Source organism: Cryptomeria japonica, chromosome 4, assembly GCF_030272615.1.
Source record: "Cryptomeria japonica chromosome 4, Sugi_1.0, whole genome shotgun sequence".
Lineage (NCBI taxonomy): Eukaryota > Viridiplantae > Streptophyta > Pinopsida > Cupressales > Cupressaceae > Cryptomeria > Cryptomeria japonica.
In genome coordinates, this window is record NC_081408.1 from 760,783,308 (window position 1) to 760,800,663 (window position 17,356).

Here is a 17,356-nt window from a genome sequence, read left to right on the forward strand (position 1 = left end):
ATCTAGTTCACTTTTACCAAAAATTTAAGGGGTCACATCATTACACGTAAAACCAATAAATTTATTTTTTATTGTTAGCTTTGTAAGAAGAAGAAAAGGTGATTTATTACAACATTGTTTTTTTTAAGAGGAACTCATAATATGGTATGTGCAAGATGACAGGTCCACCTTTTCGCCAAAAAGTGGAAGTTGGTTTTTCCTAAAAGTCAAAGTTTGTCATAGTTGGAGTAAAACTTCATTGAATTTATACGTTTAACAATAGTATATTATGAAATGTAGTTATTGTATTTCTCATTTTTAAATACTTAATTTAAACTAATATTCAAATGATAAAATTTAATTTTATGTAGGATGTACAAAAGTCATCTTCTTAAAATTATGTATGTTAAGCCAAAACATGCATGTTTATGGCTAGCATAATATGTCCTAATTGAAACTATTTTTTTAAAATCCTATTATGGAAAGATGCATATGATGATTTAGTTTCGTGATGTGTCTTTTGTATGTTTTGAATAAATATATATTATTATTATGTTTCTAGTAGTCCTAATTTATGCTTTTCCAATCCCTCATGCATGTAAGACATAATTTGAGCTAAACATATAGTAAAATTTAAAAATCACCATGTATAGATGATGTCTAGATTGATTAAATATATTTTTTTCTAAAAAAGGAAGTTACTAAAAGTAATAATGTATGTCATTTCAATTTTATGGGACCCTTTGTTTAAAAAAAAAATCAACAAATAGAAAGTTATGTCAAACAATGAAAAAATATTATATATTTGAAAATTGTAAATTTCATTTGTAATCTTTTTTAGTTTTGTCCAAATATTTTTAATAAAATTCATTGCCCATATTTCTAAACTCATTTGCATCTTTATATTCACATAGATTTGTACTTATGCATGAAACCAAGTTATACAACTTTTTACATTGTACATTTTCTTCTAACCAAGATATGTTCAAGGAATGGTAATCACAGAGGCAGCCCCTAGCAGGATCGCTAATACATGAATCAAAGCTCTAGCGACCATGTTGTTATGGGTCCTTCAAAACAGACAACTTTGAAAGTTGGTCTTAAAAATAAAAAGACCTCTATTGTTTGTTTAGAAAAGATGTCAAATAAATGTTTGGTAAAAATGAAGCCCCACTGGATTGGTCTACTCATACGATAGAACCATTCTTTGATGTTCTATCTCCACCTTATGTGCTTATCAAATTATTGGTAAGTAAGTCAATGCCAGTGATATGGAGGATCTTACTAAGATAAATAGGATTTATATTGATAAAAATATTAAGACTATTCAAATGTTGAACAATATTATATAATCTTTGGGTTATTAGATGCTATTTTATGTTGTTTTCTTGCAACTGGCCTACTATGGCTTGGTGTCTAGTTTGTCTTTGTTGACTTTTAATTTTTGTTTAGGTTTTGGGTCCCTATAAAACCTATATTTTATTCTTATAAAAAACTTATTGGTAGAAACACTTAGTCTTTTTACAGCTCTTCTACCTCTTCTATTAAAGTTCCCAAGGAAGGTATTAAGGTCTCTCTTCTTAACACCTTCATGGATGAAGCTACTTTGGGAAGTCAAATGCCCTTCATGGTAAGTTCCTTTTCTTTGAACCTAATGTTGACATAGTTCACCAATGGTATTTTTAGTGTTCAAAAAATGAAATGAATTGTATTATCTCTATGATAGATGGTCTTTTCTAATTTAGATTTGTTAGTAAACAATATCTAATAAGGTTCTCTTAGAGGTTCCTTGGCTTTTTGATAAAGGACATTACCATGGTCTCTCTTTTTGTAAATGGAAACATGGATTTGAGTCAATAGGAAACTTGGGAAAGATTGTCCTTACTTGGGTTTGACTTTTAGGGCTCCCTATAGGGTGTTTGAATATTATCAAAAGTATTGTTGACTCTTTTGGTATCTTGGATTTTATTAGATTAAACTGAGAGAGGCTTGAACCATTACATAGTCGCTAAAGCAAACAAACCTAGGGTCTCACAAGGAGTGAGAGCCCCAAACCAAACATCCAACTGCCAAAAAATATAGAACCCAGTTGACACCCAAAACCAAATACCAGAAAACTAGAAGATGAAATTAGATTGTACTAGATGAATAAAAGAAAAAACCAACAATCACACCACAACCAAAGACATGAACAAATGGCCTACATGGTGGGGGGGATTTTTAATTTTTCAATCTTGGCTCAACTCTTTCACTTAGTCAAAGAAGGAGAGCCTCTTGTTTGAACCCTTACTAGAAGAAATAGCAGGAGACTTCGGTGTAGCTTTCACCCTTGACACCAATGACTCTATTCCAATATCAAGGGATGAATTCAAGTGACGTTTCTTTTTAGCTTTCCTCCTATCAATTTCCTCCTAAGTATTCTATAGAGCCACAAAGAGCATTTTTGATATGTCATTGTTTTGTGCTATCAATTTCTCCATTTTCCTTTTTAGGGACATTTGGTTGTCTTGTAGTATTCTTGACTCTTTTGGTGCCTCGGTTACTATTCATAATTTAATCTTCCAAAAATCAAGGTTATTGTTTGTAACACTTTGTTTCAATGTTGAAATGAACAAGCCTTTGCCTCAAAATATCAGTGCGAACTTCAAATTTGGGAGATAAAGTCAAGTTTGCCAAAAAAATTTGTTAAAGTTTCAATTTAATTATTAATATTTCAAATCTCTTTGATGAATAGCAAGTTTATACTTCAGTTACAATAAAAATTGATAAATAAGTAATTTATTAAAAAAGTATTTCTAATTTATGAAATAAAATGATATTTGATAATAACAATTTAAAATATCTCTTAAACTTACAAAAATGATCTTCAATAATAATAAATAAAATTGTCACTCGTTAAATGTCCAAGATATCGCCTCTTTCTTGCCATTGTCGAATGGCTGATCTCAGAGAAAAGTTTGCTATCAGATTCTTACTCCCAAGTTTTTCATTTGTCATGGGAGATGTGTCATGTCCACAATCAAACCATCCTTGTATCGCCTCCTTCTCGTATGTAAAACCGTCCGCAGCAATGTAAGGATCCTGCATAATCTCCTGCAAATCGGAACAATTTTGCTCATGTCATAACCCTAATTTTTAAGAACGACGAAAACCTAATGAAGTCAGCGAAATGTAAACAGAATCATATGAAAAAGAGAAATTGGATTCTACATAACTTCCAGCAAATCGGAAGAATTCTTTTTGAAACCGTAAGCCTAAGCTTTAATTACAATAAAAACCTAACGAAATAAGGTGAATGCGAAATAATGGAATCAGATAAAGGGGTGATTTGAAGTAGAAAGTAATAATGAAAGAATGCAGAAAATTATCCTTGCCTGTAAGATTGGACAGAGGAAATAGCTGGGAACTTGTATTTCTTCAGTCGCTGGCTCCGACTTTTCCCCACTTTCAACAAGTCTCCCAAGATTTGTCGCAGCGAACCTGTTTCGAAGCTGATTCAGCATTTTCATCACAGTCAGTTGAAGGTCGGGCCTCTTCTTTCTTTCCAGATCCGTGCAATCCAAGGCAAGATAAGCCATTTGAGTAGCCTCTGCAAATGGCCAATCACCGGCTGAAGGATCCAAAATTTTGTCAAAATGTGCATTTTGTAAGGCACGTTCCACCTCTTTGACGAGTTCTAGTGCCGGTTTTCCGGTGAGAAGCTCAAGAAGGACGATTCCGAGGCTGTAAACATCAGACTTGCTAGAGTATTCACCGCTTGTCAGGTATTCCGGATCCATATAAAAAAATGTGCCTTTTGGCTCCGATTCCGAGTGCACATCTTTCGACAGAAGACGAGACAGGCCGAAGTCACTTATTTTACATACATAATTCTCGTCAAGGAGTATATTGTGGGGTTTCAGATCGGCGTGGAATATTGGATCCGGCATGAAACTGTGCAGATACTGTAAAGCCGAGCATACTTCGGTGGCAATACGAAATCTGGCGTACCAAGGGAGCGGCGGAAAGGCATTTTGGCAGCTGAGATGATCTGCAAGGCATCCGTTGGACATATATTCGTAAAGTATACATCCTCGTTCAGAGCAGGCTCCCACAATCCTTATCAAATGCGGATGCCGGACGTCTTTTAAAATATCGATCTGAACAAGAGAAGGCTATATAAAAGCTGTAAGAAAACAAAGAAAAGCAAAATCTGCAATGCGTTAAGATTATTTTAGTGTGCATACCTCGCTTTGGAAATCCTGCCGACCTTGGAAAGCCATCTCCTTGAGGATTTTGACTGCAACTGTTGTCTGTCTTATTTTGCCTCTGTACAGATTCCTGTAGTCGTCTTCTCCGAATTTGAAACTGTCGGAGAAATCGAAGGTTGCTGCTTTTATTTCCTCAAAAGAGTATTCGCTGAATTCAAGGTTATTAGAGGACGACGAGGATATCGGAATTTGAACTCCCGGCATTGAAAGCAAGCAATTTTGAAGATGTTGAATTTCGGCGTCCTTTTGTTTCAAAATCCGGTAGTTTTGCTCCTCCACAGCGGCGAGCTTTCGCCGTGTTTCTTTGACCTCCAGCAGGGCTTCCTGTCGTTCACGGGAGCATTCATTCACTTTTGCTCCAAGTGATGTCAGTTTCTCCACCATTTTTTGTACTTCTTCTTCGACTTCGTTTCGTCGCCTCGCAAGGCTTTCGCATTTCTGTGCATAATGGTTTAAAAGCGAGTTTGCTATCTCTTTCTCTCTGACGATTTCTTTGAAAGCGGCTTCAAGTTTTTCGTACTGGACAAACATGAAAATCTATGTGAGTTTATCAGAGGAACAATATTTTGCATCTAGAAAAGAAGAAATGGTTTCATACCTTGAAATTTGCTATCATGGCAGCCTGCTCTGCTTTCTTACATCTCACGCTCTCATTTGATTTCATTGATATCATTGCAGCCGCCTCTGTGAGCTCAAGTTTCGAGACTTGGGTGTGTATTCTCCTGCAGCTTTAATTCTTACAAAGAATATCACTTGTTTAGATGGTTAAAATATTGTTACGCGTTCCAAAGAGGGGTTATTCCTATGTTATGGATGATACTCTCCTTAGCGTTATGCGCCCACGGACTTTCCACGGCGATTTGAGCAAGGGCGATTAATGTCATACCCGCCGGTCGATGTCGACTAGTTGTCGTATGAACTAACCTTATGTATTTTTTATTAAATATTCATTAGAAGAGGTTAAATTAATAAGATGCATATAAACAAAACACAGATTAACTTAGCTTTGATAAATTGAAATAGACTTCTTTTTGTCTTTATAATCTTTGAATCTCATATTGGATTCGTATTATTTTTTAAATCTATAATTAGAAATTCATCCTTTGCATCTCAAATTGACCTTGCATAATATTTGTTCCTACTTTTTTTCATCACTTTGTTTTTAATTTATTAAACACTTTCTAATATTTATGACTTGTTGTATGGATGAATACCTTTCAAAAATCACAATCAATATATAATAATAGGACATGTTCTCTTAGGTCAACTTTTAAAAAACTTGAGAGAACAATTAATGAGAATAGTTTTTCAACATATGTACAATGTAGATCTATACTCTTTTTCCATTTGAAGTCTTGTAGAACAAATGATATAGAAATTGATTTGAATATTAAGACAAGGTAGTTAAATGCCTTAAATAGATGGCACATAAGGCTTAAAGACCGAGAACACCCAACATTACTTTTATGAACCAAGTACCCAACATTTTTGAGACTTTAACACTTGATTCTATTTTGTGCTTGTCCTTTGTGGTTATGATCATTCGAAGCCTCCATTGGTTTTTGCATAATTCATCTAGTTTTTAATATTTTAAATGATAGTGTATGAAAGGGAGATTTTTCAATTTTGTTGAGGTGAGTGTGCCTCTTAAATTAGTTATGGTTACTTTATTTAGATATATCACTTCTTGGATGAATTCTATTATGTTGCAATTATAAATATTATGGTTATATTCCCTTGTAATAGGTGTGACTATCAAACATTATTTTTCATGCGTCATAGATAACTTGGATGAGATGCTTCTGGGTTATTGACCATTTGAAGAAACAAAATTTCACTTATAAGTTGTAATTTTGATTCTTTTGTGAGATATCCAGCAACAAAGGGCTATATATATGGATCATGTGAAGAGATAACTTATTTTCTATATTCATTGAGTAATGTCTAATGAGATCACATGATTGTTGATAGAATAGTGTAGGTTATTATAAGAAGTGTAATTTGAACCCTTATTTATTTTTATCGCTTTAATTTAAATCATTAAAAAACCCTAATTTAAATCCTAATACATTTCAAATAAAAAAGAAAAAAGAGAAAAAAGATAGAGGTACATACTTAGAGGAGATGTTGGCATGAGTCACTAGCTAGAGGAGGTGAAAATGTGTTGGAGTGGCATGAAAGAAGGATCTTGTTTATCTGCTATGGCCTTTGGGTAGGTAAAATGAAATCATAGCTTTTTAAAAAGAAAATTAATTTTAGAATTGGATAACCTATTTTCTAAGTAATGGGCACCCATTTTCTAAGTAATCGGTGTGTGCATTATCTACAAACTGAGTACATATTTTGTAAATAATAGGTATCCATTTCCTTTCAAAACCAAATAAAAATTGGTGCCCATTTTGAAGGTTTTAATGAGATCTCAAAGTATAACATTACCTATTATTTACAAAATAGGTGCCCATTTCAGTCAACATTTTTTATATTTTACCTAAAGCTAAAAATTCCACTACAACTCGACTCGACTCAAATTATTGCAGTTCCCTATAGTGTAAAAGTGTTTAAAATTTCTATTTAAAAGATAAATGGATATTGCATATCATTGTAGATTCTAGCCGTAATTTGATCGTCAAAAGATGTTAATATATTTTACAAATATTCAAAATAGAATGAAGAAGGATAGTATAGTGTTGCCAACATTTTATTCAAGCTTCAATTTTAGCCTTGCCTTGTAATTTTTGTGTTAGGTGAAATCTTTAGTAGTCACTTGAAGTTTTTGTCAAAAGTTGGAGTCAAAACTTTAAGTGATGTCGATCTTTGACAAGTTAGTTGAACTTTAATTGATGTCGATCTTTGACAAGTTAGTTGGAGCTAGATCGTTCTGGAAAATCTCTTAGTTGGTGGAACATGGGTTGAGTTGAACTTCTCTTCACGCCCCGCATCCTGTTTCAATTTTTTTCAAGCCCTCATCTTTATCACTCTATCCTCCTCCATCTTGAGATAAAGTTATATCCCAAGTGTCGGCATCTGATGGAATAAATGGAACTAAGTTTTATATTGTTTTCAATAAAAAATTATAAGTCTTTTGTCATTCTTTTTCTAGTGTCATTCTCTGATAGTCCAATTGGAATTGATTGATTAAGTCTTTTGTTTGTTAGTCCTCATTGTTTGAAGTTGAACTCAGTGATTGCTCTAGTTTTGCTAAGTTCTTTGGTAGATTTGATGGTTCACGATAGCATATTAGCCTTCGAAAGAACAAGTAGAACTCTCATTTATATAGGCAAGTGAATAGGAGAAAGTTCTAAGTAAAGAAATTGTTCAAGAGAGAGAGGTGACAGAAAAAGCATATTCATGAATAGATGACGGAGCCCAACAAAGTAAGTTGAATTTTTTGTTAAAATGTTCATAGGAGACTAATAAAAAGGGCAAAACTTTCTTTATAAATTTCAAACAAAAGAAAGCAAAGAGTAAAGTGAACGAGGCACTGAGAGAAGCTTGTTTTGAAAGTAGAAGTGGAGCCCAACAAAGAGATTTTAACCATTTTTAAAGTAGGGTTCAACGGTAATATTGGAGAGAGTAATTTTAGAGAGCATTGAATGCAAAGGCCGAAGTGATTACAGAGTAAATGCCAAGGCACAAACTATAAAATCTTTCCCATTTAAGTGCTATTAGTTGTGATCATTTGCACTCAAAAGAAAAAAAAATGGATAGCAGAAAAGCTAGGGCATGAAACATCTCAGTACCATAGTGTCATTGTTCAAAAGGTTAGTTCTAAATCTAACATTGGTTTGTTTAGTTGTAAATTTCCAATCCTTAAAAGCTAGAGAAATTTCTCTATAGTTGAGACACTTTAATGTTTTTGTGATTGAAGAAAACCATGTGGTTTAAAAACTATTTAGGAAAACATGAAGTTTAAATACATAGGCTATGGTCGTATCGATGGGCTTTACTATGCTTTCCTTGAAATTGGAGATACAAAACTAGGTCATGTTAACCTTGATGATTTTGGGTGGAGAATTAAGAACCGTAATCGACATCCTATCAGTCAGAAGTTGTTTGAAATTAAATTGTTGCAAGCTGTCACATTCCTTATTTTTGTGCAGTGCCTAGATTTAGTAATGGAGTGCATAAATAGATATGATCCCAATACTAGAGAAATCAAGAAAAAAAATAATCAGTTGTTGGTGACTTTAGATATGACAACAATTCAGAATTTCTTTCGGGTCTCGAATATAGAAGAATATTCAGATTGTAACTTCACCCTGTCCCACTATGAATTTAATACTAGGAAAAAGGTGTACAAGGAAGGAATTACAAAGAAATGGTTTGACAACCCTATGAGCAGACAGTCAAAATTGCCCAAGAACATGCATAATTCATTCCTTAAGGGTAAAATTGTGGACATCATTATCTTGCTACATAGACTGAGAGGAGATGAGATAGCTACTGATCTAGCTAAGTGGATATTTTTTTCATTCGAGTGATATGTGCAAGCACTTCATTTTTAGATTGGACTAATATTATTAGTGACCATTTGCATACCAAAATTAACTTCTTCAAGCTTAAAATGTTTTTCTATATGACCTCTTATTTAGTGTATGCCCTTCCTTCAACTAGAGATTGGATCGGGATGGAGTAAGTAGAGGAATTTGATGAGAATATTTAGATATATCATTTCTATCCAAGTATTCAATTGAAAAGTACCTATGCCAACTATCAAATTGTTAATGATGTATTCACCATGAGATTTGTTAGGGAGAATATCTTTAGAAGTAGTTGAGTTGATAAAGGTATATGGAAGCTATTTCATTCAATTTCCTGCATTCATCTATATCAAAGTTGGAGGGTTCAATGGCTTCCCTTTAAAATTTCCAAGGCATGTAGATGCAAGATTTGAAATGATATAACTTTGTAGGCAGATTAGTGAAGTTAACAAGAGGTGTAGTAAAAGAAGAAATTTGGTATTCAATTTCCTATTAAATTAATAATTTATAGTTGTAAATGCTAAGCAAATGCTTTGAATGTCTTTAAAGCTGCTAAAAAGTTTTCATTAGAAACTTATGATTTCATAAGGCTACACTTTGATTCTAAGAGCTTTTTGAAGAAAAATCTATATTTATGCCCCTCCTATAATCATATGCCTTGGTTAGAGGACTACTTTGCATATTGCTCTTATGATTTTGAGGTCAAAAAGAGAGATTGGTCTAAAATGACCATGTAGTAGGTGCAAGATTACCAAATTCAACTAGATGTTGCAAGCGTGGTTGAAGATGGATCAGATCTTGTTGATTCTATGTAAGCTTAAGTTTAATCTTATCCTTTGGAGGAGATAGATTGGGACCACGAGGAAAAATTAGATGTTGAACAAAGAATAGACAGGGTAATAAGCATGACTATAATGTGGATAGGAAATAAGAAAGGGACCAACAATAGGCTTGGAATCCTACCTCTAAAAATAAGTCAAATGGGTGAACAAGCTCTACAAAACCAAATCCACCTACTGTTACTACCACAACTTTTTCCACTTTAACCCCACCATCAGGTAGTCAAGGAGGAAGTAGAAGAGAAGAAAAACCAAAGAATAATAATGAACCCAAGAAAATATGTGGAGATGGCTCTACTCCTAACACAGGTACTATGTGACCATCGAAAGGCAAGGAGGCAAAGAATGGGGAAATGATGGAGATGACTAATGCAAGCTCCAAATGACAAAAAAAAAACAAGCCCACGAAAGATATAGAGAAAAGTAAAGATGTGAGTAGCGCACCTAAGGCTCTTTTCCCTCTCTCAACCCAAAATATCGACAAGACTCCTCCTGTTAGGAGAACTTTGTTTCTTAGCCCTGATACTAGAAAAAGTTCAATGAAAAATTTTTCTTCACCTTCATGGATAGAAATATCTTTATCTAATAAGATGCAATTGGAAGCAATAAGGCAACCCATTAAGGATACTTATGGTATCACAAATCTTATAGTGAACACGTTCTTCCAAAGCAAAGAAGTTGAAGGTTATGTCAAGGGTTGTAGAGAAAGAAAACTCATATCACTTATTCTTAGAGGTATCTCAACCAATTACACAAGTTGATCCAAGCAAGGATACAATGGCAAAATTCAATCTCACAAGGATTGATATGGGGCCTTCAACCTAGGGTGGAGAACTTCACAATTTCCAAGTGTATGTAGCTAAAGTAAAGGACAGGGTTGAGAATGAAAATATGGATAAAGACGGCTTGAAGGATTTAGTTGATGCTTTTATTGAATACTTGAGGTCATTTCTCAACCTGTTGACACGTCAAGATGTTGGTTCATACATCATTCTAAATCCTTCAGTGAATGCAAACAAAGAATTAATAAACAAGTGGCAGATGGATAGTCATTTTGGTAGGGTAGCTTAGGGATGGATTAAAATGTTGAGGGCCATGGGGTTACCATTTTTCAAAAACCTAGGCAAATCATTCAGTGAGCTCATGTTGGCAAGAAACACTATAACCTCTAAGTTCGTCATTACCAAGATGAAATAAATTGTACATAAGGAAGAAAGAAGTTACTACAAGAAATTCTTGATCTCGAGTTAGATGTGGCAAACAACAGAGGAATCAAAAAATCAAAGGATTCCCACTTCAGTATGTGGTTACAAATTTTGGATTGAAAGTGTGAATATTTGCAAAGAAATATTGCTAAGCAAAGTAAGTTTCTGAAAGAGGCCAACAATATGGTCTACATACTGTCAAACTACACAACCACAATATGTTCTTTATTGAGCTCTTGTATATACATTAAATTTGAGAGAAATACTAATCAATATCAAGAAAGATCAACGAAGACAGCAAACAATTGAGATCACGACCTAATGAGCATGTGAATGGTATAATTTTACAAATTTTTTATTTTGCATGTTCTTAGGTTCTTCATTGGTGTATGGTGGATTTCATTATAAAACTAGGGTTATTTTGTGGTTATATCTTTATTTGGTTTTACAATAATCTTAGTCTTCTAAATTTCACTATATAAAAGTATATGTCCCATGGATAATTGGAATATTTTCTAAGCTATGAAAATAGTGTTTCACCACTCTACTATAAAGATATAATTTGTAAGAAATAGTTCATATGTAGATTGATTGACAATGAGCTCCTCAAAGAAGAGTCGAATGTTTAGTTGGTAGAGCACTCTAACATTAAATGGAAGGTCCTAGGTTCAAGTCCTAGCTAGTCTACATGTGGTATTAGAGATAGGATAGGACCCCCAAGCACTTGTAAGGTGGAATAAGTACGGTTCTTGAAAATGTCAACCATGGAGGGGCTACTGATTCTTGAAAATGTCAACCATAGAGGGACTACTGGTTCTTGAAAATGTCAACCATGGAGGCGCTACTAGCTTAGTTGGTGGAGAATCCCAACAACAAATAGAAGGTCCTAGGTTCAAGTCTTAGCTAGTCTGTATGAGTTACTGCTCAACAAGTTACTTAATTATTTAGGTTCTTTCAAACACTATCAATAATTAAGCTTAGTTATTTTATATTTTTTTCTTTTCATTTGAAGTCGTAAGATTAAAATAGAGGTTATTATCTAACTTAGTTCTCACATAAGATTTCATCTAGAGTTATTTTTTCCTTTTATTTTTCATTATAAATATTCATTACTATAAAATATCTAAACAAGATGATATCTAATGTGGCTCTTGGTAAATAAAACACTAAGGGATGTGAAAATCTATGAGTTTGATCTTATCACTAGGTACTCAATTCTCTTGTGACCATCATTTTTACATCTTATTAATATGAAATTGATGCATACAATGTAGCTCAACATGTAGCATTAGATATAGGATAAGATATCTGAGCACTTGCAATGCAACTTAAAGAGAATTGTTAAAAATGTTAACCAAATAAGTTTTAGTAGCTCAGTTGGTGGATCATTCCAACAACAAATTAAAGGTCCTGGGTTCAAGGCCTAGCTAGTGAATATAAGTTAGTTCGCAGAAAATTTATTGAAATTCATTAGGTCGTTTTCATTATGTCATGATCTAACTAAATTCTGACATAATATTTCATCTAGAGTTGACTTTTTATTTTCATTATCTAACTAAATTCTCACATAATATGTCATGATCTAACTAAATTCTCACATAATGATTGGATTTGCACACTAAATTTCTTATTGAAACAAAGAAAGGTACTCTTGCAAATATAGAAAAGGGTCCTCTGCTACTAGATCAGGGGACATGTTGATGGTGTCCAAGGATGTGATGGATGGTGTATGAAATCAATGTGCTTAAGGATAGGACTAAAACAATTAATGAAAATGTGTTTTTTGGCCAAAATAATTTGAATAGGAACCATACTATGAACAACATTGGTAAAATTATTTCTCTTATCCAAAATGTGGCCAAGGATGTGAAAACTATGAAGATGGATCATGAGGATAAGTTCATGCATCTCAAAGAGAACATCAATAAGATATATTATAAGCTTTGTTTTGTGGTCGTTGTGAGTAGAATAATTATAAACATTAGCATTGATGGTATCAAACAATCAGATGAAAAGGCCTAGACTCTTAATAGTTTAACAAAAGGGTAACTTAGGCCCTCTTTCTTCCATTGTGGAGAATAAAGGGACAAACACTATTGTAGATCAACATGGCATGGGTCCAAGACATTGTCCTCACTCCTCATCAAGAACGTGCAATCATGATAAACATAAAATTGACCAAACCCATTTTGTCCACAATATTCTAAAAATCAATGAAGAAGTTATTCACATGAATGTTGAAGCTATTGAAATTTTAAATAATCTTTAGTAGGCTTTATGATCTATATACCCTCTATTCTCCTTTCGTTTAGTAGTTGGTCAACTTTTGGTTTGCATCTGGTTCTTTTCTAGTGTCGGTTGTCTTTTTTTGTTAAGGATTTCAAGGTCCATTCTAAACCTATTTTATCTAATAAAAAATAATGGTCAATAATAAAAAAGTGAGAAAATATCAATCAACGACATCTTTCCTTACACAACTGCATTGTTTCCTTGTCTATGTGCTTTCTATTTCATGGTATTTGGTTATCATTGCCACTGTAGATAGATCATTTTATGCTTATAAATGTAATCTTGTCCTTTGAGTTTATTTTATAAATATATCAATTATAGTACATAGCTAGGAGTATAATTTAAAATATATATAATCTTATTCTTTATTATAGTATCTAGATAAGGCTATAATTAAAATATACCTAGCTTCTAGAGAGTTCAATTACAAATTTTGAGTACAAATCATGTTGTATAGTACAAATCAACATTGAAGATTTATAATACAAATAAAATCAAATATATAGAGTACAAGTTATGTATAATGTATATATTTTACATACATTATTTGTACTATAATAGAAAACAATTATATAAAATAGAAAGAAGATATGTATACAAGGACATTGAAATTTTAAAAAATAATGGTACTTTTTATCATTTTTTAATTTAAGTTTGAATGAATTTTTATTCTACATACAAATTTTGCATCCTAAAATAATGAATTTATCTATGAACAAAGTAAGCTTTAAATGTAAGTTGTCAATTACGAGGACATGGAACTTCTCTCATCAAGTTAGTATCAAAGTTTATTTCTCGAGTAAAGTATCTGAACTCTACAAAATTCCTTCAACATTGGCCAATATTCTTACACAATCGAAAGAGTTATAAATATTAGAGTATTAAACTAAATATTCTATCTAGATCTCAATATCTCTAACATTAACTGTCTAATAACTTAATAATTGTGCATGGCAAAAAAGGCACATAGCATGGTGGTCCATGGTAATGAAGTTGATTTGAACAGTGGTAAGACTTCGTAATCACTTGTTATTATGCTCCCCGCTGATACTAACAAGAATCACAATATGATATCAAATTTTTGTAACTAAACGTATACAACTCATTATGTAACATTACCATCACTCTAGTATCACAGACCCATTTAGTAGACTTCTAGAACTCAAGTACTCATTTACTTATTTTTCTCATTCATGACATATCACAAGGCTTTCCCTTTCTCTAACATAAAGAGGACGCGCGACACTTGCAACGTGCTAATCATAACAGGTAGTCATCAGTGACTTGACTCAAACATTCAAGCCTTGTTTGACTACTATTTTAATCAATGTGTGAACATTTAGTTTCATTGAACATTTTGAACATATTTGTTACTATAATATTTAGCTATGAAGGTAGACACCTAGGATCTAGAGGCCTAATATAAAGCACAAGAACAAGAGACAATAAATAAAACAAGAATAAATTGTATTGTTATCAAGAATGCAATACAAATTGATGAAAGTACATAGGAGACCCCTTGGTTAAATAGGCTAAGGTGAAACATAAGAAGGCATAAAATAATGCAACTATCTTAATCTAATGGCATGATACATAAAGTGATAACTTTCTTAAGACGCGAAACAGAAAACAATAACTTGTCATCCACCTAAAATAGAAAAGTAATAGTATGATAAATTATTTCCATATAAAGATAGAGAAATTATTTTATTCATCTTTAAAGATGGATTGCATTTTCCAGACTATGTTTTCAATGGCACAATAAGACAGTAATTTATATAGGTTACAGCCTCATTTGATACCATCTATCAAAAGGTTGAAAACCAAAGACTATTATGTTCATGCAAACAATCTCTAACATTCACTATCTTAAAGATGTTGCATAAGAGAGTTGTATTGCTTACCTAGAAGTTGTCCCCATGACAAGCTCCTTCATACCCAGCTCTGAAAGCGCTTAAGAAAAAACATAGAGTAGCATCTGTTTGTTATTGTCGACAACATTTAGCGTTTGTTTGTTTCATTCAAATATATTGGGCCTCGCGTTATCCGCCCACGCATTTGCGACAGTGATTTGTAATGATTGGCTGTTCAATTCAATAAAAAAATGAATGCTTTGTTGTCTAAATGTTTGTCGAGCCAAACAAGGACGAGTAATAAATTATACAACTGTAATCTTGGGAAAAAATGTTGTCCTCCAAATGCTAGAAGTTGTATATATAATATTGTTGGTAATAGGAAACACCCTATACAATTTGTAAATGAAAATGACCTCTTTCGTGTTTAATAAATTTAACAAGACACGTCTATGTAATTAGAAATAATTTTGGATTAATTGATGATAATAAATAAAAATGAGAATAAACTCCTTTCTTGGGTCTCAATGTGTTATTATACATTTATATTAAAATTCAAATTCAACACCTTTGAATACATTTTTTAGTAAGTTTGTAATGGCTAAACTAAGGATATTGCAAGGCATCAATTAAAAAATGTATATTTAAAATAAATATCATTCAAAATTTTAAATAAATAGTTTATAATCAAAACTTCTTATTATACATTTTTTTTAATTAAAAATGAATATTTAAGATATATTCATTTATATTAGATCAAAGGTGAAGTCTAGCCTTATAAATGTTAATATTTGACTCCAACTACATTCAAGACAATCATCATGGCTTATAACTTTATCAAAATAATATTTTTTCATGTGTATATATTACATCAACACATCATGGCCTCAAGCCAATTTGAAATAGGATCCCAAATCTATGAAATGGGGTCCCATTTCAAAAACAAAATGAAATCCTATTTCATAAATGGGATCTTGTTTCAAAAACAAAAAGGGATCTCGCTTCTTTTTATATTGTTTATTTTTTTTTGTTGGAAATGACTTATATGTACATGAAATATAACATTTAAGTATATTTCTTTTTCCAGTCTTCTACTTTAAGTTATATTCCATGTATATATTGATAGGATATTTGAGAGTGGTTTCAAATCTCTAAGAGATAATAAAAATTCTAGATTTTAGAAAATCTTATAAATTTTTAGACATTCAAATTTCAATAATCAATAGGCTCCTATCAACATTTTATTGTTCTCTTTATCTTCCTTGAGCTCTAGATCCATCTCTCTCCATATCACTCTTGCTCTATTGCATCTCTACCTCTCTATCTCTCTCTCCTCTCTCTCCCAAAATCTTGACCTATATGTCTATCTCTCTCGCATCCTTAACTCTCTATCTTCTCTCTCTCTGTACACACTTCCCCTCATTCCCTACTCACCTCTATTTCTCTACATTTACCTAGATCTATCTATCACTACATATCATTCTCACCCTTCCTACCAACCTCTCTCTCTCTCTCTCTCTCTCTCTCTCTCTCTCTCTCTCTCTCTCTCTCTCTCTCTCTCCCCCCTATCTACCTCTCTATCTCTCTCATAATCTAGACCTATCTCTCTACCTCTTTCTCACATCCTTAACTCTCTACTCTCTATCTTCTCTCTCTACAGACATCCCCTCACTCCCCACCTACCTCTATTTCTTTACATATACCTCTCTATCTCTCTCTACATACCTATCTCTCTCTCTCTCTCTCTCCCTCCCTACCAACTTATCTCTCTCTCTCTCTCTCTCTCTCTCTCTCTCTCTCTCTCTACTTTTATGTCCCTTCTATCCCCTCTCTACCTCTCTATCTCACTCTCTCTTGTCTCTCCCAAAATATAGATCTATCTCTCTACCTCTCTCACATCCTTAAATCTCTACTCTTTGTCTTCTATCTCTATACACACCTCCCCTCACTCCCTACTTACCTATATTCCTCTACATATACCTCTCTCTCTCTCTCTACATACCTTCTCTCCATACCAACTTATCATTTTCTACATACATCTTTCTTTCACCCACTTTTTCTTTCTCTCTCTCTCTCTCTCTCTCTCTCTCTCACACACACACACACACACACACACACACACATAACCCCTCCTTCCTTTCCTCTCTACTTTTATCTCCCTTATATCCCCTTTGTACCTCTCTATCTCTCTCTCTTCTCTCACACAAAGTATATATATCTCCCTCTACCTTTCTCTCACATCCTTAACTATCTACTCTCTATATCCTATGTCTCTACACACCTCCCCTCACTCCCTAACTACATATATTCCTCTCTCTCTCTCTCTCTCTCTCTCTCTCTCTCTCTCTCTCTCTCTCTCTCTCTCTCTCTCTCTCTCTCTCTCTCTCTCTCTCTCTCTCTCTCTCTCTCTCTCTCTATCTATCTATCTATCTACTACTCTCTACCTTTCCATCACTCTAC

General features: G+C 33.2%; 1 protein-coding gene across 1 annotated transcript in view; it reads right to left on the minus strand.

Annotated features, from left to right (window-relative positions):
• Positions 1 to 2,874: 2,874 nt before the first annotated feature.
• The window catches only part of LOC131875373 (U-box domain-containing protein 33-like), a 29,970-nt gene continuing 15,488 nt past the window's right edge, over positions 2,875 to 17,356 (minus strand). The window contains exons 3-6 of the mRNA XM_059219480.1: positions 4,828 to 4,951; positions 4,206 to 4,748; positions 3,354 to 4,118; positions 2,875 to 3,072 (exon numbers count right to left, since the gene is read on the minus strand). Of these exons, the coding sequence (XP_059075463.1) occupies positions 2,875 to 3,072; positions 3,354 to 4,118; positions 4,206 to 4,748; positions 4,828 to 4,951 (1,630 nt within the window). The remainder of the gene's footprint in view (positions 3,073 to 3,353; positions 4,119 to 4,205; positions 4,749 to 4,827; positions 4,952 to 17,356) is intronic.